A 26,088-nucleotide genomic window follows, 5' to 3' on the forward strand; every position below is an offset into this window, starting at 1 on the left:
AGGAGAGGTTCTCCGTCCCGGAGGCGGGCCGGGAGGCCGCAGCCTGGGCGGGCCTGGGCGGAGCCGAGGTGCTCGCCGAGTCGGAAGCTCTGGCCGGAGGGGCGGGGAAAGGGGCTGGCCCGGAAGGAGGCGAAGCCCTGGAAAGAAAACAGCAACAAGCCGAGCCGCTGTGACAGAGGGGGACAAGATGGCGGCGCCAAAGGGGAAGCTTTGGGTCCAGGCCCAGCTCGGGCTCCCGCCGCTGCTGCTGCTGACCATGGCGCTGGCCGGAGGCTCGGGGACTGCAGCGGCCGAAGCGTTTGACTCGGTCCTGGGGGACACGGCATCCTGTCACCGGGCCTGTCAGCTGACCTACCCCTTGCACACCTACCCCAAGGTAGGTAGGGCCCCCTCGATCCCGGGCTTCCCTCCTCCCTCACTGCCCATCTCTCGGCTTCCCACACCAGTGTCAGCTCGGGGACCCTGGTGGGGGATCCGCGCTCCAGCTCCTCCCCCGACCCCCTCGGTGTAGCTGCAGTTTTCCTCCCGGGTCCTGCCTGCACCCCGCTCCAGCAGTAATTGCCGGAAGTTTGTGCTGCAAGACTCGGTGATAGGCTAGGGGGAGCACAAAGCTGAGCAAAAGGCGAGCCCTTGGGAGCCTGCGAGGCCACCAGGGAGAGAGTGTATCACTTGCTGGGGGTAGAATGAAGATGAATGCGAGGTCCTGACCTACTAGCGGCGCGGGGGTGGGGAGGACGGCGCGAGTGCACGCGTGCACAAAATGTTGGCTTCCCGTGTTTACCGCGCGCCTTTCTGGGTCGGGAGCGCTTTGTGTCCCGGGAGTCGGACAGGCTGACAATTCTCTGCGGTCTCAAGTGTGAAGTCAGCCCCGGGAGTTGTGAGACGCACTTGGAAAGGGAGGATTTCCTGTCTGTGTTGAGTGACTGTGTGTGAGACGCTGCCTCGGGGGACTGGATGTCTTCGTGAGGCAGCAGTTCAAGTTCTGCCTTCAAAAGAAATATAAAGTAAAATGAACCTCGTCACTCGAGTGCAGAAAATAAGGAATCCATGGAATGGATCCAGAAATGCGGCTGTCCTGTGGAAGACTACCCCGTAGCTGGAGGAGGGACCGATTCCTACCCCTGGCCCCTCCCCGTAGCCGCTGGCTGGCCTTTAATTCTGCCTCCTTAAAGTTGTTTTTCAGCTTCTTATGAATTCTGTTTACTCAACATTCTAAATTGCTTGGTGACTCTCCCCACCCCTTTCCCGTATATAATTAGGGTATGTACCCCTCTCCCCTCCACGCTCTGAAAGCGCTTTCGTTGATGCTGGTGTTTTTTATTCTTGTTTTCTTTCCTCTTCTGTGTGCTATTTGCTTAACCATTGTGGCTAGCCCTCTTTGCTTCCTTTGGCTACAAAGTGGCCAGGATGACAGTTCCAGTGACTTGATGTCCGATATTGACGAGTGCTTTCGGGTTTTTGATATGAAAAATTGTAAATTCTGTACCTTCCCCCATTTTGTTTACCTTACAAACCTGAGGGTTATCAGTTACAAACAAAACAAAAAAGACCCCACAAAATTGTAGGAGATGGGATTAGCCTTAAATTTACTGTCAGAAATTAATAAACACTTGAGAGAAACTAAGAGTGGGGCATGGTAATGGACACCTGTAATTATAACCTGCAGGGGGCTGAGGTCAGAGGGTCATGAGTTCAAGGCCTGCCATGGGCCAACCTTGGGGAGTTGAGAAGGATTTTGACTTTCAGACTTCAGTCAGTAAACCTCACTTCATTAAAAAGGCTTCTACAAGAAAGTTCATCAATGCTGATTGGCCTAGAATTAGGTTGAAATTTATTCTATACTGTGTTGGTGTGTGGTTCCCTCTTTTAAGATTTTCCTAGGGAATTTGTAGTGTAAGTCAGAGTGCTGGGAACATAAATAATTTGACAAACATGTATGCCAAGAATCTCTGGATAATTCTTGGATGTGTTTGTTTTGAGGCAGGATTGTCCCATGTGGTCCAGATTGGTCTCAGTCTTCCTGCCTCAGGCTCCCTGGTGCTGCTGGGATTACAGATAGGCATCACCATATGCATACCAATGCCTTAGGTATTGTTATAGCATTCTGTAATTTCTAAGAGTTGATGTGATATCAATAAGTCATTTTCTCCTATTTATTAATGTTGGGGTTTTTTATTTTGTTTTGTTTGTTTTTATTTTGAGACAGGCTTTCTCTGTGTAACAGCCCTGGCTGTCCTGGAACTCGCTCTGTAGTCCAGGCTGGCCTTGAACCCAGAGATCCACCTGCCTCTGCCTCCTGAGCACTGGGATTAAAGGCGTGCGCCACCACACCCAGCTATTAACGCTGTTCTTAACCAGAACTTCAAATTATTAGTTCCTTGTCTGTCCTGGACTTAAATTTATTATTTATTATTTTTACTTTTTTTGAGACAGCTCTCCTGGAACTCATGATGGTCCTCCTGCCTTACCCTCAGAATTCTAAAATTAGATACATATTTTGGAGTGTTTGTTTGAGACAGCGCCAAGATGGCCTCCAACTAACCCCTGTTCTCTTGCCTTCATCTCTTAAGTGCCAAGGCTGAGATCATAGGCTTGTCCACTGCACCCACCTCAAAACGGGCTCTCTTACTGGGCATGGTGGTGGCACACCTTTAATCCCAGCACTTGGGAGGCAGAGAAAAGTGGATCTCTGAGTTCAAGGGTAGCCTGGTCTATAGAGTGAGTTCCAGGACCATCAAGGCTACCCAGAAACCCTGTCTCAAAAAAAAAAAAAAAAAAAAAAAGGGAAATAAAAAGTTAAGCACCTTGGCCAGAGTCCTCTAACTAAGAAGTAGTGGGGTAGAACTTGAGTCTTCAAGATGGCTACTGTATGCTGCTGCCATCTCATAATGAAGTTGCATTACGAATACTTCTGAGTTACTGTGCATTGCATACAGGGAAGAGGAGTGTGATATAAAAAAGGAAATGAGGGGGCTGGAGAGATGGCTCAGAGGTTAAGAGCACTGACTGCTCTTCCAGAGGTCCTGAGTTCAATTCCCAGCAACCACATGGTGGCTCACAACCATCCGTAGTGAGATCTGGTGCCCTCTTCTAGCCTGCAGTCTTATATGCTGTATACTAAATAAATAAATCTTTAAAAAAAAAAAAAAAAAAGGAAATGAATTCAAAATCTCAGATTGCCTCTATTGATCTGATACTGTAACTGGACGATAGAAATCTCATTTTAATGACTTTATAATTATTTATTGTAATGGCATACAGTTTGTAAGTAGATATTTTAAAATTAATATTTTGCCCTTTGTTCTCAAAGATTTAGTTGTATGATGTCTGAGTTCAAATGTAAGGAACATAAGACATGTTGATAACAAAACTAATTAGAGTCAGTGTGGTCAGTTTTTTACAGGGTAAAAATGATCCTGCTGATCATTTAATTTTTTAGAATTTCATTGTGTAAAGTGTAGGGAAACCATGTTTGCAGAGCCAGTGTGAAGACTGAAGCTATTCTGATTCTTTTAGAACAATGCCTAGCACAACCATAGGTAGCTATTTCTTCTCATACTGTGCAGTCAGGTTTGTGCACATTTGCATTTGTAGTACTGATTAAGAGGATACTTACAACCAAGCAGGTAGCTCATGCTGAAAAGCCAGCACTTGGGAGGCTGAAGTAGGAGGATTGCTGTGTGTTTTAGGTGAGCCTGGGCTTCCGAGCAAGACCAGTCACAAAGTAAGCCAAAAGCACGGGAGAATAGGTAGCTTGGCTTAGCTAAGTTAACTAAGGGTGAGAAAATGTGTATGAAAATTATCCGGGTAGCTTAATGACCTTTAATTACTTAGCTGATATTCATTATGATGGGAAGCATTCTTTCCTTGTGATCTATATTAAGAGATTCTATTTTCTATAACCTTGTCAGTCACTTGGGATACATAGAGCATGAAATATTTACCATATTTGGGTTATAGAGCATGAAATATTTACCATATTTGGGTTTGTATTCTGTAGAATATAAATATTTGAAATAAAGAAATGATTCTTGCTTTTTTAAAAGATTATTTTTATTTTATGTGTTTGAGTGTTAGCCTGCATGTCTGTTTGTACACTGTGTGAATGAGATTCTGGTACGCACCAGAAGAGGCTATGGATGCCTTGGATTCAGTTACAGACGTTGTGAGCTGCCATGTGGGTGCTGGGAGCTGAGCCTGGATCCTCCTCCCAGCTGAGCCATCTCCCCAGCCTACTCTTCATGGGTGTTGTGTAATACATTGTGTTAACATAGTGCCTGCCACATTGTGGTGTTATTATTAATGTTATATGATGTACCAGTGCAAGGTAATATGAATATATAATCCCCCTAGTGTGCAAGATTAATGTGAGAGTATCCTCATTCTCAACCTGGAGGACACTGGGAATCAGAGAGGTTACTAACTTGCCCAAGGTTGTACGGAGTAAGTGGTGAGGCCGAGCTTTCGGGCCGATTCCCCACCCACTAGACTCCAGCATGCCATATGGTTTTCTGATGTTGGATCTGGATGACTTTGGGGGTTGGTTTAACAAAAGAAAGACCGTCTGAGCGACGCATATTGTCACGTGAGAGCAATCTCAATACTCAAGAGCTGAGTGAGACAGGGGATTAAGAGTTCCAGGCAAGTTTGGGAATCAGAGCAAGCATATCAGGGAGTAAAATGTCATCTGGTATGGTTCATGGTAAGAGCTTTTTCTTCCTGCTTCCTGTGTGCAATATAAGGAAATATGTGGTGCTCTAAAAACAGAATTCTTTTTCTGTTTACAAAGCCTGTAAACTGTAAATGCTGATCATATATGAAGTGTAGTTTTTAACTTAGCAGTAAATGCAGTTAGAACCAGGGTCATAAAATGTGCCACCTCCAAAATTGTATATATAATAAAACTTACTTCATGTTAGGCTTGCAGCCATCTCTTCATATGGGTTGTTGCTGCTACATTAGCTTTCCTAATTCTGCTGGAATACAGACTGCTGTATTCCTCGGTTGCTAATTGGAATATGCATGTTTCCTCATTAGGTAGGTGCCTGCCAGTTTGTACACAGTGGTTCACTCAGAAAGTTGCAAGGGCTCCCTCATATACACTAGTTTGTTTAAAATACTTTATTCATCAAAGGAAAGAAAAGCTTGTTGATCTCGTTGTTTATAGTCTCATGATGCAGTTACTGTTTTCTAAACATAAAGGACCATCCTAAAAGGGGGGAAAAAGAACCATCTTTTTTTAATTTTTCACATAATTCTCAATGCTTATAATTGTTATTTTCTACCTTTAAAACATTATAAAAATTTAAAAATTATGATTAATGTTACTAATATTTATTAAGCACCTCATGTCTCATACTCTTTGGTAAGATTAGTAGTCTCCCAGAATTATATTTGGAGATAATACTGTTGTCCTATTTATTTCTTTCCTTCTTTCTTTCTTTCTTTCTCTCTCTCTCTCTCTTTTTCTTCCTTCCTTCCTTCCTTCCTTCCTTCCTTCCTTCCTTCCTTCCTTCCTTTCTTTCTTTCTTTCTTTCTTTCTTTCTTTCTGTTTTTCGAGACAGGGTTTCTCTGTGTAGCTTTGGTGCCTGTCCTGGGCTCTGTAGACCAGGCTGGCCTCGAACTCACAGAGATCTGACTGCCTCTGCCTCCCTAGTGCTGAGATTAAAGGCATGTGCCACCACTGCCCGGCCTGTTGTCCTATTTCATGATGAGAAATTTGAGATTTCAACAGGTAAAGTAATTTGCAGAGTTTTGGGTTTTTTTGTTTTTTGTTTTTTCTTCGAGACAGGGTTTCTCTGTGTAGCTTTGCGCCTTTCCTGGGACTCACTTGGTAGTCCATGCTGGCCTCGAACTCACAGAGATCCACCTGGCTCTGCCTCCCGAGTGCTGGGATTAAAGGCATGCGCCACCACCGCCTGGCTAATTTGCAGAGTTTTGTTTGTTTGTTTTACAAGAAAAATTTAATTCTGATCTAGCAGATTGCACTAATTGTTCCTGAATGTTACCCTATTGTTCTTGTTTGTATTCTCAGTTCAAGTAAACCAATTAAAAAATAAAGCCAGGCGTTGGTGGCGCACGCCATTAATTCCAGCACTAGGGAGGCAGAAGCAGGCGGATCTCTGTGAGTTCGAGGCCAGCCTGGTCTACAGAGTGAGTTCCAGGAAAGGCGCAAAGCTACACAGAGAAACCCTGTTTCAAAAAACTAATAGAGAGAGAGAGAGAGAGAGAGAGGGAGAGAAAGTCTTTGGGGCTGGAAGATGGCTCAGCTGTTAAGAGCACTTTACTACTCTTGCAAAAGACCCATCTTCTGTTCCCAGCAACTATGTGGCAGCTCACAAACTCCTGTTAATTCTGGTGCCAGCGTTCTGATAGCCTCTTCTGTCCTCCCCAGGCCCCTGCACACACATGGTATACCTATACTCACATGGGGGCTCTCTCTCTCTCTCTCTCTCTCTCTCTCTCTCGCTCTCTCTCGCTCTCTCTCGCTCTCTCTCGCTCTCTCTCGCTCTCTCTCGCTCTCTCTCGCTCTCTCTCGCTCTCTCTCGCTCTCTCTCGCTCTCTCTCTCTCGCTCTCTCTCGCTCTCTCTCGCTCTCTCTCGCTCTCTCGCTCTCTCTCGCTCTCTCTCGCTCTCTCTCGCTCTCTCTCGCTCTCGCGCTCTTGCTCTCTCTCGCTCTCTCGCTCTTGCTCTCTCTCGCTCTCTCGCTCTCACTCACACACACACACACACACACAAACACACACAAATTAAAAAAAACTTTTTTAAACATAAAAATTTTTCCATATGAATATTTGTGTGAATAGATACCTCACTTCATCTTTGTTCTGGCCTTTGTTTTGCCATTTGCTATATGAACCTGGTCCTGATAATTTTGCTAATGAGCTGGTGGTTATGCATTTGGATGTAGCTAAACATGCCAGTGACCCTTGGGTACTTGATAACTCCTTTCTACCTTGTTCATTGTTATTTTTATTTCTAATATTGTTACCTATAAGTTGTGGCCACAGAATATGCAAAAAGGGTGGTATTTTTAGCTGCTTGGCCTTTTTTTTTCCAGTATCACTTTAAAAATAAGGAGCTAAGGACTCACTTGTTAGAGTGCTTGCACAAGACACTGGGTTCTCAGTCTCTAGCATCACACACACCAGGTGTGATGGCACCTGAAATCCCAGCCTTAGGAAGGTAGAGACAGGAGGATCAAAAATACAAGATTAGGAGCTGGACAGATGGCTCAGCAGTTAAGAACACTGGCTGCTTTTCCAGAGGACCTGGGTTCAATTCCCAGCACCCACATGGCAGCTCACAACTGTCTGTAACTCTGGTTCCAGGGTAATCTGGTGTCCTCTTGTGGCCTTCCTGGATACTGCATGTAGGTGGTACAAGGACATAACTTGCAGGCAAAACATTCAGATACATAAAACAAAAATAAAATACCATTTTAAAAACAAAATACAAGGTCGTCGTTCATTGCATAGGGAGTTAGAAACTAGCCTAGTGTGTGTGAGAGACCCTGTCTATAACCAAATAATTCAAATTAGGAACTAAAACCATCTTTTCCCCCCTTTTAGTACAAAACTTTACTGTATAGTTTAAAATAAACACTAACTTTGCTTTCTTGACTTTTTTTTTTCCAGCTGAAAGAAAAATCTTATTTTTTGGTAATCGTCTTTGTTTTTGAACTTCCCAGGAAGAGGAGTTATATGCATGTCAGAGAGGTTGCAGGCTGTTTTCAATTTGCCAGTTTGTGGATGATGGAATTGATTTAAATCGGACCAAATTGGAATGTGAATCTGGTAAGATACTATGCTAATGACATCAGCTGTGCATAACGGTGGGGCTTTCTTTGAGTGGTGTTATGCTCTTTATGTATTTTTCCTAGAAAATGACAGACATCTATTTAAACTAGTCAGCCACCATACTGTAATTATAAAATTAGAGTTTTAATAGATGCTGCTAAAAATGTCATGGGCTTGAATCCATCTGTGTTGAGACAGTGTTTATTTTGTGCTATGGATAGGACTCCTTTGTTTAACTGAGCATTCTGTTTAGACAAATGCAGAGGTAATTATGTAACTCATAATTCACCACTACCTTTTCATGGTAGTATAATTCCCCTAAGCCTTTCAGTCAGGTAGTTGACGTAGCTCCAGGTTTTTACTGAACCAGGCCTTTGACTCTGAAGCGTTTAATAGAGTATTCTTGATCAGTTATGCCAGTAAAAATAGCCAGAGGCTTTGTCACCAGTAACCACTATCCTTACCTTCTGGTGAAAGAGATGTGTTTGATAAAAGACACCTATAGTCAGGACACAGTGAACGTTTAACTTTGTAAAGAACTATAACGGAATCCTGTCTGTTTTTTGTTTTGTTTTTTCTTTAGTGTGGTCAGTGTAGCAAGACACAGCTTTCCCCTGACATGGCTCTCACACAGTATTGTGTTACTGTGACCTTATTTTTATGGCTCAGTCTCCTCATTGGCCATCTTTGTATATTCATAATTGTCGCGCCAGCCAGCTCCCAAATAATGACATGGAGACTTGTTATTAATTATGAAAGCTCAGTCTATAGCTTAGGCTTGTTCCTAACTGGCTCTTATAATTTAAATTAATCCATTTATATTACCCCTCTTCCATCTTGCACCTCTTGTTTTCTCTCCCTGTCTCCTGGCGTCTCCTGTGTGCCTCAATTCCTTCTCTTCCTTTCTCTCCCTGGAAATCCCACCTATACCTCCTGCCTAGCTATTGGCTGTTCAGCTTTTTATTACACCAATCACAGCAATACACCTTCACACAGTGTACAGATATCCCACAATATGTTCATTTTATCTAGAACCCCTGAGAGTATTTTACAGGCACTTCTGTGAGTTGAGAAAAAAATAAAATTGCTGCAGTAGTGAAATTGTGTATCATTAGAAAGAAATGACCAATGAGCTAAAGGAAGTCTGTGTATCTGATAGAGCCCATTTTTCTTTTTCTTTTCTTTTCTTTTTTTTTTTCTTTCAGTGCTGAGGGTTGAACCCAGTACCTCGTGTATACCAGGCCAGTGTTACACGACTAAGCCATAGCCCCAGCTCTGTTTCAGCCTTTAGACTCCCTATTGTAGAACATCTTCTGGTTCCACTTTCTTAGAATTCATAGTCACAGACTGATGGCTGTCAAGGACTGGGGAGTCCAGCCCTCGACAGTCCCCTCCCAGGGTCCGGGAGGAATCTACAGTTAGCTGATAGTTAATCTTTGATGAAAAGAAATGAACCTATGTACACAAAGCTCCTTAGTCCATACACTTTATTCTTCTGTGTCAGTTTTTTCTTTACACAGCTTTTATTCTGCTCTCACGCCTAGCTCCTTTCTTACTTGATTTCTCCCTACATTAATTTGCTGTCCATCCCCTCTAAGTTCTATCTCAATTCTCTCATCTTAGTTCTGTCCCATCTAGGTTCTCATCCATCTAGTTCCTTCCCATCTTAGCTCCTCTCCCATCTCCTTCTTTCTCACCTTGTTCTTCCCCATCTGGCTCTTCCTCATCTTCCATCTCTTTCCTCTAGTACTTTCTTCTCACCCTTCAATCTAGTTCTTCCCCGTCTCAGTTTGTTCCTCTCAAGTTCTTACCTGTCTAGTTCTTCCATTCTCTTTTCTCTTCTCCATCTCCCTATTCTCTCTGTTCTAAGTCTCCCAGAAATCCAGTTATAAACCCAAGCAATAGCAATCCTTTGGCCTAGCAAGGTCACCAGGCTTGAATTCTACAGGGTCATAAAGGCAGGTAAGAATTTTCCTCAGGCAGTGACTACCAGGCTTTCTTTTACAACCCAAAATGGGAGAGGTAAAAGAGGAGGTCAACTGAGTGCTAATGACCGGTTAGTATATCAAAAAGGGGATCTATGTGCTCAGTCTACATTTTGAGAAGTGGTTAGGTAAGAAGTTAGGGATCTATTAGTAAGGTTGTATAAGAAAGGAGGGTCTCACCCTAAATTGCACAAGAAATAAAGCTATCCGCCTGACCTAGGAGACAGGTGTTGTTTTATATGACCTTGGATGCTTGATAGGCATTTTAGATAAATACACTGTTAGGAGTTCTTGGAAGCACACAAGAAAATCATCTTAGGAACCAGCTAATATATATACAAAAGCTAAAATATCACCAAGACTCCTTCAGCCATGGCTTGACCTTGGGGAAAGTCGTTGACTTCCGGGCAGTAGCTTCTGTGATGGTAGCTGGGTTCCATGACGTTTTCCTGCGGCCTGTGGCAGGTTGCTCTGTTTCCCTTGTCTGTTGATGTTTTTGTTTTCCAACTGACTATCCCAAATACTTAGGTGACTAACATGCCTTATACTGACACAAGTAACTAAGGTACCTTACTGTTCGTCTCTTCTTTTAGGTAGTGTTTCTTCCTTTTCAGACTTAGAGAAATCCAGCTGGGCCTAGCGGCACAGGTGTGTAATCCCAATTATTTGGGAGGCTGAGGCAGGAAGGTTCAAGAATTGTCTGGACTGCAGAATGTGTTCAGAGCCAATCTGGGCAACTTGGAAGACCTTGTCTCAAAATAAAAAATAAAAGAGAACTAGAGATGTAGCTCAGTGGTTGAATACTTTCTTAGTTCTCACAAGGCCTGGAAAAAAAGAAAGAAGCAGAGGCCTAGGAAAATCGCGAGTCAAGGGTTTAGCCCCTCAGCCCTGGTTGAGGGCTACAGCCAACAATTGACGGTGTTAAACTTCCCGTGGCAACTTCAGGACACGAGACTTCCCACTCCATATACTTAGCTGTGAGGATCCCTTATGTGAATGTCATCCTATAGTCAGAGCCCAGGTATGAAATTCATAGACTTGTACATGACATTGGACTTGGAGAGAGATAAAAGAGTTCCATTAAAGTATTTCCTACTAGTGCCAAATTTAGCAGCTCAAAGATATGAAATATTTGTCTTTGTGTCTTTACACCCTTGTAACATGCCAGATCCCTTTGCAGGCTTCGTCTTTACCACCCTTCTCCTCTTTCTAAGAATTTGCCTTTTTCTCTTTCAGCGTGCACAGAAGCATATTCCCAACCTGATGAGCAATATGCTTGCCATCTTGGCTGCCAGGATCAGTTGCCGTTTGCTGAACTGAGACAAGAACAAGTAAGAGAGACAATGCTGCCTTTCCAAGCTGCCTGTTACGTGCTTCGGCTTGTGTCACGTGACATGGTGGTTGCCAGCATGGTCTTATTTTACTGTTAGATTTTATACTTAGTTTTCATGCATCAAAATTATGTTTGCAGATGGAAAAGTTAATGGAATACTTCCTTTTTAAAAAATTATTTATTTATTTACTTTTTAGTTATGTGTTGGGGGATATGCACATGGGTGCAGGTGTTTAAGCCAGAGGCATTAGATCCCTGAAGCTCGAGTTACAGGTGCTTGTGAGCCATCTGACATGGGTGCTGGGAATCGAACTCAGGTCCTTTGGAAGAGTAGTGCATGCTCTTCACCACTGAGCCATCTCTCCAGCCCCCTGGAATACTTTCTTGAAATGCTTTTCTGTTAAAAATTACATTTGCATCCATAATCTCTTTTTTTTCCCCTCACAGTCCATGGCTAAGAGAAATTGATGTTTGAGTTCCTTTCTCCACCCACTTTGCCATAGCTTGAGTCAGACCGGATCAGTTGTTATCTGTATTGCTCCGTAAACTTCCCTTTTAACCCTTTTCAGTTCTTTATCCTGGCCTAGATATCTTTCTTTCTAAATGGAAATCCTATCATCCTTCTATCATATATCATTCAGCAGTTCCAAATACACATGGGGTTGAGTATAAACTGCCTATCATAATTTAGCTCCTGGGAACCTCTATAGTTATCACCTCTGAAAGTTCCTTACTCCTCATCAACTATATCCCAGGGAAGAGATCTTCATTTTTAGAAAAAAAATGTTTTTGTTTTTGTTTTTTTTTAGATTTATTTATTTATTATGTATACAGAAGAGGGCGCCAGATCTCATTACAGATGGTTGTGAGCCACCATGTGGTTGCTGGGAATTGAACTCAGGACCTCTGGAAGAGCAGTCAGTGCTCTTAACCTCTGAGCCATCTCTCCAGCCCGGAAAAAAAATGTTTTTAAGTAAGTTTTAGACAGTAATTTTTCAGTGTGTACAAGAAATATAGTCTGTTGGTAAGAGGCTCAAGAGACAGTGTGTACATTCATGAGAGTATGTCTCTGTTCTTTGGACTCGCCCTCTGTGAAAATGTTCCTCTGACTGCTGGGTTTGCTCCTCTGTGCAGCCAGGGTCACTCCTACTGAAGTACTTTATACATACACAAGGATATGTAAGTGATTTTTTAAAATATAAGCATGTAAAGAGCTCCATCCACTTCTTTCGCCATATGATATTCCATATGGATGTGTCATAATATCAATAACCCCTTGTTTTGGGGTTGACTTCCCTAGGCAAGATCTCATGTAGCCCAGGTTGGCTTTGAACTTGATATATAGCTGAGAGGGACTTGACTCCTGATACTTTCCCCTCGATTTTAGGAATACAGACTTGAGCTATCACACCCACCCAACCAAAGCAGCCCCTAGTTTGTGAACATGAAGGTTCTTTCTAATATTTTTCTTTTATAATTATATATTATATATTTTATAAATTTGTGAGCATATCTATAAAATAAGAGCATAAGACTAGAATTGTTAAAATTTATGAGGTTTTAATTTTGAGGAATAGAACAAAATTGATCTCCATGGAATTTGTACAATTTTTTTTTTTAATCTGGTGTGATACTTTGTGTTTCTGATCCTATCCCCCATGTGCCTTATAAATCTCTGACTCTGGGGAAGTGTGATTTCTTTGTGCAATCTTAGTTACCCTCACCCTGTTTGCAGTAGGCCCCCTTCCTTACATACACATGCTGCCCTGTGTTACTCATTTTCCTATATAAATTATTCTGATTAAACACAGGGGTACGTTGATGATTAAAATAGATACAGTATGTAAGCATGTACCTGCTGTATGTACAGGATGACATCGTTGTACCCTCAGCTTTCAGGGTGCTAAGCCTGGAGGATTACAAGTGTGAGGTTAGCCTAGGCTACATAGCAATATCCCATCTCAAAAAATAAAAATAGAAATACCTGGTCTCTGATCTCTTTAAATTTGTAACCTCAATAAATACTTATTGAGTAAATTTGTGATAGGCTTCATAGCTATTACATGGAAAACTGGATCCTGAATACAGAACTTCTTATTCTAAAAGCTGTTCTTTGCATTGTAATAGCTCTCGATGATATCTCTCCTGATGTAAGATGAGCCAAAGCTATCCCTAGAGTGCAGCAGTCTATCCCGAACTTGTGCTCTGGGGTCGATGTTGCTTAATAAGTTACGGAGTCAGAAGTGGAGGTAGATTGAGGTGATACCAGTTGGTGTTCAGATTCAGTCGTGACTGTTACACATATTAATGCCATAAAATATAACCTCAGAATTCACTGTAATCAAGTCTCATTTTCTTCATACATTTTTTTCCCCTTGATGTTCCTTAAGACATGATTTCTCCTATATGGGAACATTAAGGATAAGAATGATATGATTTGTCCTTCCCCATTCAAATCTGTCATTTGGTAGTCCTTATTTAATGAGATCTTGGGAGTCTCCATGTTCGGGGGCTTGACTCAAAGTCTGTTATCCTAATGGAGGTCATAGGTTGTGGTTAAAGGTGTCTGGTGAATTTAAGTAGCCTGGGATGTTCAGCTTTACCATAGTTAACTTGCATCAGCAACAGTGTTTAGTCGAATGCTGATGATTTTGATTGTTCATGTAATTATCTGTAACCTTTCCCATTAAGATTTGAATCATCTCCATTATGTTGTTCTCTTGCGTATACATATTATAAATAATGTATTTCTTATTACTTAAAAGTTTTTATTTGTTTGTTTGTTTAGCTCATGTCCCTGATGCCAAGAATGCATCTCCTTTTCCCTCTAACTCTGGTGAGGTCATTCTGGAGTGACATGATGGACTCTGCACAAAGCTTCATAACCTCTTCGTGGACTTTTTATCTTCAAGCTGATGATGGAAAAATAGTTATCTTCCAGGTGCCTTACAAATTGACCTAATATAACAATAGTCAGTGAATATGTCTTACATGAGTGTCTCGGCATAGAACCGTGTAACTGATCATTGATTTTTTTTTCCCCCAAGACAGGGTTTCTCTGTGTAGCTTTGCCTGTTCTGGATCTCGCTCTGTAGACCAGGCTGGCCTCGAACTCACAGAGATCCGCCTGGCTCTGCCTCTCGAGTGTTGGGATTAAAGGCATGCAGCATCACTGCTCAGCTTTAAATATTTTTGTGCAGTGCTGCTTAATTGGCCTTCATGGAAACATTGAGCAGTGGGACACAATGTAATTATCTTTCCTTCTGTACCTTGAAAGCCTGACCTCAAGCTCAGTGGTTCTTATTTGGTCTTCTCAGTTTTATAGTGACTAAATTGATTAAATGAAAAATCTAGATAGAAAGATAATCATATACTTTGAACATAAATATAAAACATAGACACTAGAAAAAGGCATTATGACATGATAACATAATACTTAGTTTATAATACTTCTAACCTCCTATAAGTTAACTTAGTACAGATGCATTTTGCCTTCTAGAAAGGTAATGTTTCTCTTGTCTAATAATTTACTGTGTGATAAGATGTTAATAAGTGCTGATCTAGAAAGCTATATTCAGTTGTCCTAGAGTACCTATGATGTATTGTTCCAGGATCCCAAGGATGGCAATATTTGGGGATGCTTAATTCCCTGATATAAAATAACATTGCAATTTGCATATAACGTACAAACTCCCTCCCCATGTAGTTATGGGTCATTTAACAATATAGTTTTCTTGAACTAAGATGGCTACAATATTGCTAGGTGATTATATTATTACAGTATTACTGTTGAATATCCAGTCAGTTAACTGAAAGTCATGCAGCACACGAATGCACCTTAATTCATCCAGGTTACTTATGATGCCTAACACTGTGTGAAATCTGCACAAATAACTTATGCTGCCTTGTAAGGAGAGGGGAGACATCGATGCATACTCAGTTCAGATTTTCCCCCATGACTGGTTTAATCATGACTATGAAATGCAGTGACATGACACACAGATATAGAGCTGACTGTGTTATCGAAATCTCTAACTAGTTCATGAAGTTGTATTATCCCCACTTATTGATGAGGAAGCTGAACATCCAGCCTTCCTTAAAATCATACTGTCAGTTACTAATAGTATTCAGCTCAAACTCGGGGCACTTTACCTTCTAGACCCATACACCATCTTATTTACTTTTAATTCAGTAAGTTCCTCATATTTATCAGTCAACAGATTGTTGTTGTAACACTATCTTCCTCTCAATAGTAAACCACAGCTTTTTTTAAATTTATTTATTTTTATTTTATGTGCATTGGTGTTTGACTTGCATGTGTGTCTGTGTGAGGGCGTCAGATTCCCTGGAGCTGGAATTACAGTTGGCAGCTGCCATGTGGTGCTGGGAATTGAATGCAGGTCCTCTATTAGAGCAACCTGTGTTCCCAACTGCTGAGCCATCTCTCCAGGCCCAAGCCACAGCTTTTAATTATTATTGCTAGTTGAGTGGTTTACTATATGGCTACTTTGCGATTTTTAACATTATTCTGAGTTTGGGTCCTCTGCGCTTAATTTGATGATAAGAAAACACAAGAATTTTGCTCTTTTAATTTATCCATAAGTTCTGTGTCCCAAAGCTACTAACATAAAAGCATAAGTTAGTACTCAAGAGTGGAGCCCTTTCTGATTCTTCAGAGGATGAGAGATTATCTCTTCCTGTCAAGTCTTTGTCAACTCGAGTGTAACTTGGTGGAGAAAGTCCCTTTCCAGAGGTGCAGAGATGTAACGTAGAAAGTTTGCTTGTAGTGTGTCAGCTGTAGAGTTAGAGAACAGAATGTTTCAGATGAGAGGAGGCAAGCTACTGAATTATTTCTGATCAATTGAAATTGGAATTCATTTTTACAAGGAAATAGTATTAAAGTATTGTGGTTAATGTGCTTTATTCCTTTTTTTAATGCCATACTTCTGTTACTGTTTTTTCTATTTAAATGTTGATAGTATAGATTGTATGTTATAGAACTTGTTACTAAAAATAGCTTCTGAGGTACAAATGACTTAATTGCTTTCATTATCATTTTAGTCTAAACCAGAAATTCAGTATGCACCGCAATTGGAGCAGGAGCCTACAAACTTGAGAGAATCATCTTTAAGCAAACTGTCCTGTAAGTTATATTTAAATAGATAAACTTTAGCTGTCAGATCTGTTGTAATTGCCCACTCTGACTTCTAGTGCACTGGATCTGGGAATCCAAGGGGGTTTGCATTTCTAACAAGTTCCACATCCTGGCGATGCTGCAAACCATGGGACTACCTGGAGAAGTACTGTTCTAAACACTGTTTCAAAGCATGCTTTGGGTATAAACTAACCAAGCAGTGGGTTTTTGTTTTAGTTTTTATTATCCAAAATGGGATGCTTCCCACTCATCTTGAATCAGTGCTTTTCAGTGCTGCTTCCTCCTGAAGAGCATCCTTGGTCAGCCCTGCTTTTCCGCCTTTAGGCTGACAGAGGACAGTGGAGCAGCCAACACACAAGATCACCGTCTGTGCATGGCTAAAGACCGTGGTGATCTTATAGCATCCTGGGCATTGCACATCCATAAAGTAGGAATTGGGGCTCTGCACCAGGCACTTTTTCTTGTGTTTCCTCTTTTCCTCTTCTGAAGAGGGATGAAGGAGATCCTTTTCGAGAGGCATGTTCTCATAGGGAGGTCGTCACCACCGGAAAGTTTTTTTTTCTAATAAACCAAAAAGTGACACTACCTTGAAAGTATGAGTTCACTATTCTCTTATTATTTCCATGCTAGATATGAATTTTAAATCATCAGAACACCAAACATCAGGCTAAAGTAGAGTGTACCTGATTTTATTGTTGAGTGAGAATGAGTAGATAATGCTAACATGGGCTGTTTCAGTTAGAATAAAATAATTTCTGTTACTCAAGTTCAGATGTAATTAAACAGAAAACATCAGTGTCAAAAACATTTGAGCCAAGCATGGTAATACACATCTTTAATCAAGCATTTAAAAGGCAGAGGCAGGCAGATGGCTGTGAGTCCAGGGCCACTCAGGGCTACAAAACAAACAACATTTGAAAATAAGGCAGGAAATTCATAATATGGTAGAGTACCCATTTGGTGTTTGAGATGTCAAAGAAATTTTAACATGTAGACTGTCAGATTACACTCACAAAAATTACCTATAGATTATACATATCTAGAAGAAGCCAGTGAGACCAGCATTTAGGATATACATTTCATATACCTGTGCCTTATTATTTCAGATCTGCAAATGAGAAATTCACAAGCACACAGGAACTACCTTGAAGATGAAGAAAGCGATGGTTTTTTAAGATGCCTATCTCTGTATGTATTTCTTCTTAATATATATACACAAAAGATAAACTCTGGTTTACGTCAGTCATCCTGTTTTTGTTCTTTTTAAATTTTTGAATTAGATTTAAAAATAAATATAACTGGGTGGTGGTGGTACATGCCTTTAATCCCAGCACTCAGGAGGCAGAGGCAGGCAGATCTCTGTAAGTTCACAAGAGAAACCCTGTCTCAAAAAAAACTAAATAAATGAAATGAAAATAAATATAAATTACATTTATCTATTATATGTATACAAAATAAAAATATTATAATTTTAAATTAGAAGTTTAATAGTTTAAAAAAAGAGAATTTTTTTATCAACTTCCTTTCCAAACTTGTACTTTTGAATAATTAGTCTAATTAGAAGCAAGTAATTGTACTATTTTTAAAATTGACACTTTCTGCCGGGCAGTGGTGACATACACCTTTAATCCCAGCACTCGGGAGGCAGAGGCAGGTGGATCTCTGCAAGTTCAATGCAAGCCTGGTTTACAGAGCGAGTTCTAGGACAGCCAGGGCACAGAGAAACCCTGTCTCCAAAAACAAGCAAACAATAACAACAAAAGTACGCCAGTGAAATGGGACCCACTTGATGGAAGGAGAGAATCTGTACCCACAAGGGGTCCTCTGACCCCACACACTAAGTTAAAACTAAATAAATTAAGCTCAACTCACCAGTATGTCTGAGTGATTTAGCATGGGATTTTTATCTGTGTGGACAGTTAAGCTGTTAGAAGAGAGAGATTAAGAAGAGCTAGGGGATATCAGCTGTGTGCCAGGGACTCCTGGGGGAACAGGAAAACGGAGGCAGGTGTGATGGCTACCTCATGCCCCCTCCAAGGAAGGACTGTCAGGCATTCTGATGGAGTGAAGGGTTTTATCAAAGTGTACGTGCTTCTCCTCATAGGAGTGACAATTGAGTCCCGCTTCTCTCCTTACCCCACAAAAAGAAAGGGAAGGAAGAAAAGAAAGACCATGCATTTTATTTTCTACTGTATTGTATGCCAGACGAAGCATTTTGATAAAGCTGCAAGCCATTCTGTTTCACTGTGCTTTGTTCTGGGGAGTCATTCTGGTCGAGCATGACACTACAGTAAAGTTTTAAAATTTAGATAGTGTGTGTGTTTACAGTTTGTGGGAATTGGTTCTCTCCTTCCACTGTGTGGGTTCCAGGGATTAAACTCAAGTCATCAGAGCTGGGCGGCGAGCATTCTTACCAGCTGAGCAATCTCACTGGCCCTAACCTAACAATTTCAAAGCAGTCTTTTGAATGTCTTACTTGAAAATAACTAACTTTTAACTAGAAGTTTATTCTCTAGAAGTTTCTGTATATAAACATGAATTATTACAATATATCCTGCATTTGAATAAAGAGTGTCAGAGAGTCCTGGATAGATAGGAAACAGGAGAGCTGTGAGCAGGAAATTAAGAGGCTGGATATAGGGCAGAGAAGTCATGGAGATGGTTGAACATCTACGGGATCTACTTTGCTTTGCTGAGGAAAAAGATACACTTGAAGATGAGGAGCCCCAGCCCACTGTCTCGACTAGTTGCTGTAGTCTAGACACCAGATGTGCCCTAACCCATAGCAGTGAGTTCTAGTGCTGGGATAGGGCTGGACCATGCGAAGGAGAGTAGATGCTCTTCAATTAACATTTCTTGCTGTACCTCTTTAAAGCTTAGCATCAAAGGGGAATTGCATGCTTTCTGAAAGTCTGCTTCATTTAAAGTACACTTAAAAATACTTTATTTATTTGGGTATGGGTGTGCATGCCACAGCACAGGTGTGGAGATCAGAGGACAGTTCTCTTTCCACCAGGTAGATTCCTGGGATCAAGCTCAGCTCAGTCTCCAACAGCCCAAGTTCCTCTTCGTTGGGAGACAAACAAAGCAAAAGTGGATGGATCAGTGGTGATCCGTAGGACAGGTCCTTTGGCCATGAATGAACACATGAGAATTAGGGATTGTCACAGGTTTTGAGAGTCTTAAATGCCCTCCTATCTTAAGATTTTTTAGTCTTAAGGAAAATATAATGGTCACAAAATTTTTTTTTTTGTTTTTGTTTTTTTCGAGACAGGGTTTCTCTGTGTAGCTTTGCGCCTTTCCTGGAACTCACTTTGTAGACCAGGCTGGCCTCGAACTCACAGAGATCTGCCTGCCTCTGCCTCCTGAGTGCTGGGATTAAAGGCGTGCGCCACCATCGCCAGGCCACAAAATGGTTTTTTTTTGTTTTTTTTTTTTTTTTGGTTTTCCAAGACAGGGTTTCTCTTGTGTAGCTTTGCGCCTTTCCTGGAACTCACTTGGTAGCCCAGGCTGGCCTCGAACTCACAGAGATCCGCCTGGCTCTGCCTCCCGAGTGCTGGGATTAAAGGCGTGCGCCACCACCGCCCGGCCACAAAATGTTTTATAATCCACTTAATCTGCATGTTTGATATGTTACAGAAAAACTGACCTCTGGAAGTTTGTTTTGAATTCTTTCATAAAACAAATGATCATTTCATAATTTACCTTACCTTTTAGAGGTATTTTCTTAAATGAATATTCATTGCAATACCTGTAAATTAAGAAAATTATGTTCAATTTATAGGATAATTGCTTGCTTTGTCTAACTTAGTAATTAGAGTGTATTCTTCAGGTTTGTGGCCCAAACTTGTAATCCTAGAAAATTACAAGTTGGGAAGGTGGGAGCCCCAGGTCAGCATCTCATGCTGAGCTTGAGGCCTGGGCTACAAAAAAACCTGTCTCAAAAGAAAATAAAAATGGCCGGGCGGAGGTCCACACACGCCTTTAATCCCAGCACTCGGGAGGCAGAGCCAGGTGAATCTCTGTGAGTTCAAGGCCAGCCTGGGCTACCAAGTGAGCTCCAGGAAAGGCGCAAAGCTATGGCAGAGAAACCCTGTCTCGAAAAAACCAAGGAAAAAAAAAAAGAAAATAAAAATGACCGGGCAGTGGTGGCACGCCTTTAATCCCAGCAATGGGGAGGCAGAAGCAGGCAGATCTCTGTGAGTTCAAGGCCAGCCTGGTCTACAGAGCAAGTTTCCAGACAGCCAGAGCTGTTACACAAAGAAATCCTGTCTTGAAAAACCAAAAAAAAAAAAAAAAGTAAATAAAAACAAAAATGCTCTTGACAGTAATTTAATGGGCTTTTTGATTTTTGGGTTTTTTTTTTTTTTTTTAGTTTTGCTTATGTTTTTTTTCAAAAATAGGGTCTTATTATATAGCCCTGACTATATTAGAACTCACCATATAGGCCAGGCTGTCCTGGAACTCAGAGATCTGCCTGGAGTGCTGGGATCAAAAGTGTGTACCACCATGCCCAGAAATATGAGGTAATTTTATATATGTAGTAAGAAGTCTGTATGTCTGATTTCATCATTAATTATAATTGTAAGAGTTATGTAGTAAGGCTACAGAAATGTTTGAAATAGAAGAAAGAACATCAAATCATCCTAATAAACTAGATGTAATATTTCCTTGCAATAAATATATTTTGTGCACAGAGTTTTGTATTCTGAGTATGTGAGGCATGTGACTAATTGTTGTTGTTGCTGTTGTTGTTGCAGTAACTCAGGGTGGATCTTAACCACGACTCTGGTCCTCTCGGTGATGGTGTTGCTCTGGATCTGCTGTGCAGCTGTTGCTACCGCTGTGGAGCAGTATGTTCCCCCTGAGGTAAATCTAATTTAACCCTTGGGCTGCTTGAAGACAGAGCTACATGAGTAACCATTTTAAGTGCCTTGTTTAACTAGAAAAACAAGACCCTGCTAATAGAAAGAGAGATTTTATGGTTTTGCTCAGGTGCGGCTGCACACATTTTGAAAACAAGTTTGCACCCCGGGCGTGGTGCCCCCACTCTGCGCCCGGCATGTCTTTTGATTGGCTTGAGCACAGTGCCCCGTGCCTCTGTGAGACTGGAGAGCTGCTGGCACGTCACTAAGCTGGGATGTGAGAGAAGACTGGCGGAGTCTTAAAATTAGGAATTCATTGCTGTGGTTTTGGGTTAGAAGCTACGAAACCAGTCTTTGATTCTGAGGTCTGTGTTCTGGTAGCTAATCTCAAAGAGATAGGACTTGCTTCCTTGGTAATTAAAATTGAACTGGCCCAAGAAATAATTGTTTAGATAAATAGTGTTTGTTTGGGAAAAAAGCTGTAATTTGCTGATTCAATTTAGTTTCCAAGAATAGCACGTTATTTATATAATTAAATGTTGGATGACGTCTGTTGACATCCAGTCCAACTGAAACCAGTGAGAGTTCTGTGCATCCGAAATGCCACAGGGAAAAAGGAATGGAGAGGATGAAAATGGAGTCTGTATTAAGTCTTTCTCACAATAGAGCATGTGAAGGTGCCTAGAACCTGGGACAGCATGCTAACTAGTCAACTTTGTTCTTTAAGATTCACAGAATATTTTCTTGTACGCCAAACCAATGTCCAGCAATATTCTATTGCAAAAATTTCCCCCTGGTTTGCTTTTTGAGACAAAATCCAAGGCTGGGATTACAAGCCAGCACTGCCATTCCTGACTTTTTTTTTTTTAATTTATGTGTGTGGGTGTTTTGCTAGTATATGTACATGCACACCCTGTGTGTGCAGTGCACACAGAGGCCAGAAAAAGAGTCTGGATTCCCTAGAACTGGAGTTACAGATGGTTGTGAGCCACTATGTGGGTGCTGGGAAACAAACGCTTTCCTCTGGAAGAGCAGCCAGTGCCCGTAACCACTGCACCATCTTTCCAGCCCCCATGCCTGAGTCACACAGTGGGCCTTATTTTATTTTATATATGAACAAGCAACTTTAGAAAGTCAAGGTGATGTTTCTGTGGTTACTTAGCTATGAAGGTATTGAGGCTGGAGTGAAGTTGTTGGTTTTGATGCAGGGTTTCATGTAGCCCAGGTTGGCCTTAAACTCACTCCATAGTCCAGGATGACCTGACCTTCTGATCCTCCTGCCTCCATTTCCTGAGTGCTGGCATTGTGAGCATATACCACCGGGTCCAGATTGGGCCTGGGCCCGCTAGACACGTGCTTGACCTGCTGTGCTGCATGCCCAGCCCTGAAAGGTTTCAGTGCTTTTTGTTTGGGGGGGTATTTTTGTTTGTTTGTTTGGTTGTTGGTTTGGTTTTTTGAGACAGGGTCTCACTATGTAGTTCAGGTTGTCCTGGAACCCACCACATAGACCAGGTTAGCCAGGAGTTCACCGAGATCCACCTGCCTCTGCCTTTTATCCTGACGCCTGCAGACAACTGTCATTAGCTCTTGCTGTCATCTGTCCCCTTCCCCGCCGGCTCTTCTCCCTCCAGCCCTTTCCCTTTCTCCCCAGTTAGTACTCTGCTTTCCGTACACGTTTGCATCCCACTATTTCCCACCACCTTTGAACACATTTCCTCCCCTCTCATGATCTCCTTTCTAGTTGTCTTTTTTTTTTGGTATTTGAGGTAGGCTCTTACTTGGTAGCCTGTGCTGGGCGAGTATTTACTGTGTGTGGTCCAGGCTGGCCTTGCTCTCATAAGCAAGTCTCCGAGTGCTGGGATTGCACCTGGTTTGGTAAGGTGAGTGAGAGGTGCAGATAGTAGTTGCACACAATGCAGTGGAAGGCAGGCACTGTGCTGGGATTGTCAAAAAAGCTTTTAAATCAGGGGGCGGGGTGTCTTGACCTGAACCTGGAAGAACAGGTAGTCAGATGTGGATTAGCAGAAGGAAGGTAGACAGTTTTACCCACGTGCAGAAAGAAGAAGCTCACTGCTGGGCGGTGGTGGGGCACGCCTTTAATCCCAGCACTCAGGAGGCAGAGGCAGGCAGATCTTTGTGAGTTCAAGGCCAGCCTGGGCTACAGAGCGAGTTCCAGTATAGCTAGGGCAGCACAGAGGAACCCTGTCTAGAAAAACTTTTTTAAAAAAAAGAATGAGCCCTTTCTTCTGGGCACTGCTCTGTGAGGTTCCCACATGTTGGCTCCTTCAGTCCTCACTGCAGCCTTGTGAGGCCTTGTCATCCCTGCTTTCCAGATAGGAAATCTGCCTCACATTTTGAAACTGTTTCACCCACCAGTAGAAGTACAAAGGATACTCAGCCTAACTCCAAAGCCATTGACCTCCCCCGCCCCTCCAGCCCCCCACTCCCGAGACAGGTTTTCTCTGTGTAATAGTCCTAGCTGTCCTAGAACTCACTCTGTAGCTGAGGCTGGCCTCAAACTCACAGAGATCCGCCTGCCTCTGCCTCCCGAGTGCTGGGATTAAAGGCGTGCACCACCACCGCCCCGACACCATTGATCTCTCTGTCTGGCCTGGAGTCCTAAGCCAGGCATCAGGAGCTGCTGTCCTCGGTGCCAGCCTTGACACGGGGAAAGCTGACATCTCTTGGACTGTGCTTCGTGCTTTGCCCCCATCCCTCACCTGATTGGGAAGTACTTGTTGAAGTGGTCTCACACAAGTCCTTCTTTCAGATAACTCTTTTAAAGATGTAGTGTGTGCCTGTGCGCGCTCGTGCTCGCGTGCTGTGTGAAGTTATGTGCACTATGTATGAGGAGCCCATAGAGGCCAGAAGAGGGCATTGGGTCCCCTGGAATTGGGAGTATAGTGGTCGTGAGTGGGTGTGTGACTCCTGGGAACTGAGCCCAGGTCCTCTGAGGTAGCATTCTCTTAACTGCTGAGTCATCTCTCCAGTCTCTCCGATGACTTGATCTTTCTCGTGACAGGATATCACTGCTGTGATAGGTTTTGTTTGGATTGTGTAATTCTGTGAGACAATTTCTCCATTTTTTTTCTAAGTTCTTTGCAGGAACACCTCGGTTTTCTGCTTTCATTCTTTTATTTTAGAATCTTTTTTAAAAATTTTACTTAGATGTATATGTGTGCCTACTTGTCTGTATGTGCGCCATGTACATGCAAGAACTAAAGCGACCAGAAGAGAGCATCAGATCTCCTGGTAGAGTTAAAGGCAGTTATGAGCTGCCCAATGTGGGTGCTGAAAACTGAACCCAAGTCCTCTGCAAGAGCTGCAATCTGTCTTAACCACTGAACCATCTCTCCAGACCCAATTTTATTGGTATCTCATTGAAAGTAACACTATGAGGAATTGTACGTATTTACGAAGGTCGATTCACTAGTGTTAGAATGCTTCATTTATAGTCTGTGCTCTCAGAGACATTAAAGCAGTGCATGTCATTTTCCTTGTATGGCAGCTGCAGTAGATATCTCCCTACTGGACAGACTTAAGGTCATAGGGGACTTGGTCGCTTGAGGCTTCCGTCAACACTCCAGCATGAAAGCTCTTGATGTGGCCATGTTAACTTCAATTAAGCCAAAGCAAGTTTACTTGGTACTCATTTGTTACACCTCTAAGGATTTAAGTTAGAATGTGTAGGAAAGCTTCCTTTGGCTATCTACAGGGGACCTGGTTTCATCCATAAAACATGCTCCATTCTTGCCAGGTGATGATGGTGCACACCTTTAATCCCAGCACTCGGGAGGCAGAGTCAGGTGGATCTGAGTTCCAGAACAGCTAGGACTACACAAAGAAATCCTGTTGAAAAACAAAACAAAACAGTCAAAAAACATTCTCCATTCTCAAAGATAGAGATAGAATTTTTCAAACCAAATATCCATAGATTAATTGTGCATATTGCTTTCATTTGTTTTGGGGTTTTTTGTGTGTGTTTTAAGACTGTATCTTACTGTCTGGCCCTGGTTGGCCTGAAACTTATAAGGAGCATCCTTCTTCTGCCTCGAAAGCACTGGCAGTGTGCACCACCATGCAGCCCTAGAGATGGAATTGTTATTTGGAAACTTAGTTGGAGAGACTCCTGAGCATCCAAATTAATGATGTGTGTTGATTTTTCTTTTGCAGAAGCTGAGTATCTATGGTGACTTGGAGTTTATGAATGAACAAAAGCTGAGCAGATACCCAGCTTCTTCTCTTGTGGTTGTTAGGTCTCAAATTGAAGATCCCGAGGAAGCAGGGCCTCTCCCCACCAAGGTGAATCTTGCTCATTCGGAAATCTAAGCTTTTTTAAAGAAAGTGTCGTCGACACGTAAACTTCCATTCCTCATAGAGCTTTTTAAAATGGTTTCATTGGATATAGGCCTTAAGAAATCACTATGAAATGCAAATAAAGTTACTCAACTCTGTGAAGACTTTATTTGCTGTGACTTTACCTGTATTTTTCTAGTCATTTAAGACACGGACATTGGGTTGTATTTTTATTTTACTAATATCTGTAGCTATTTTGTTAGTTGCATTGGTTTTTGGTTTTCTCCTGTCTTAGCCAAATTCTATGAGCTGATCATTGTCCTCCCCACCTCCTGCCATGACACTGCGATCATCTTACTTAATAAGCTGAATGCTACTTCTGCCTAGAAATGGCCTCCAAACGTGTACTCTGAAACATAGCAGAAAATGTTATTTAATGACACTACATTTTCCGTTGTACTGAATTGAATCATTAAAATTTATTTGAATAATTATGTATTGAAACTTGCGTATCAGACTTTCTTGTCCCTCCCTCTTACCCTTTTCCAACCCAGAGCATCCTGAGGTGCTGTGTATCTGCTGCTCGGTGACAGGTTGATGGCTGGTGTTGAAGCCAAAGTGACCTTCTCAGAGTGGCATTTGGTGTGATTTTTCAA

At 42.0% G+C, this 26,088-nt stretch overlaps 1 protein-coding gene and 1 pseudogene across 1 annotated transcript; one reads left to right on the top strand and one right to left on the bottom strand.

Annotated features, from left to right (window-relative positions):
* Nucleotides 1-83: 83 nt before the first annotated feature.
* Tmem59 (transmembrane protein 59) lies at nt 84-25,936 on the top strand. The gene is made up of 8 exons (XM_028888179.2): nt 84-376; nt 7,690-7,795; nt 11,020-11,114; nt 13,905-14,057; nt 16,178-16,259; nt 17,378-17,459; nt 21,032-21,140; nt 25,310-25,936. Exons 1-8 carry the CDS (start codon nt 188-190, stop codon nt 25,463-25,465), a joined length of 972 nt encoding a protein of 323 aa, XP_028744012.1. The 5' UTR covers nt 84-187; the 3' UTR covers nt 25,466-25,936.
* Nucleotides 16,539-16,946, bottom strand: LOC114706026 (annotated as a pseudogene).
* Nucleotides 25,937-26,088: the final 152 nt, after the last annotated feature.

The sequence above is a fragment of the Peromyscus leucopus genome, chromosome 2, assembly GCF_004664715.2.
Source record: "Peromyscus leucopus breed LL Stock chromosome 2, UCI_PerLeu_2.1, whole genome shotgun sequence".
NCBI lineage: Eukaryota > Metazoa > Chordata > Mammalia > Rodentia > Cricetidae > Peromyscus > Peromyscus leucopus.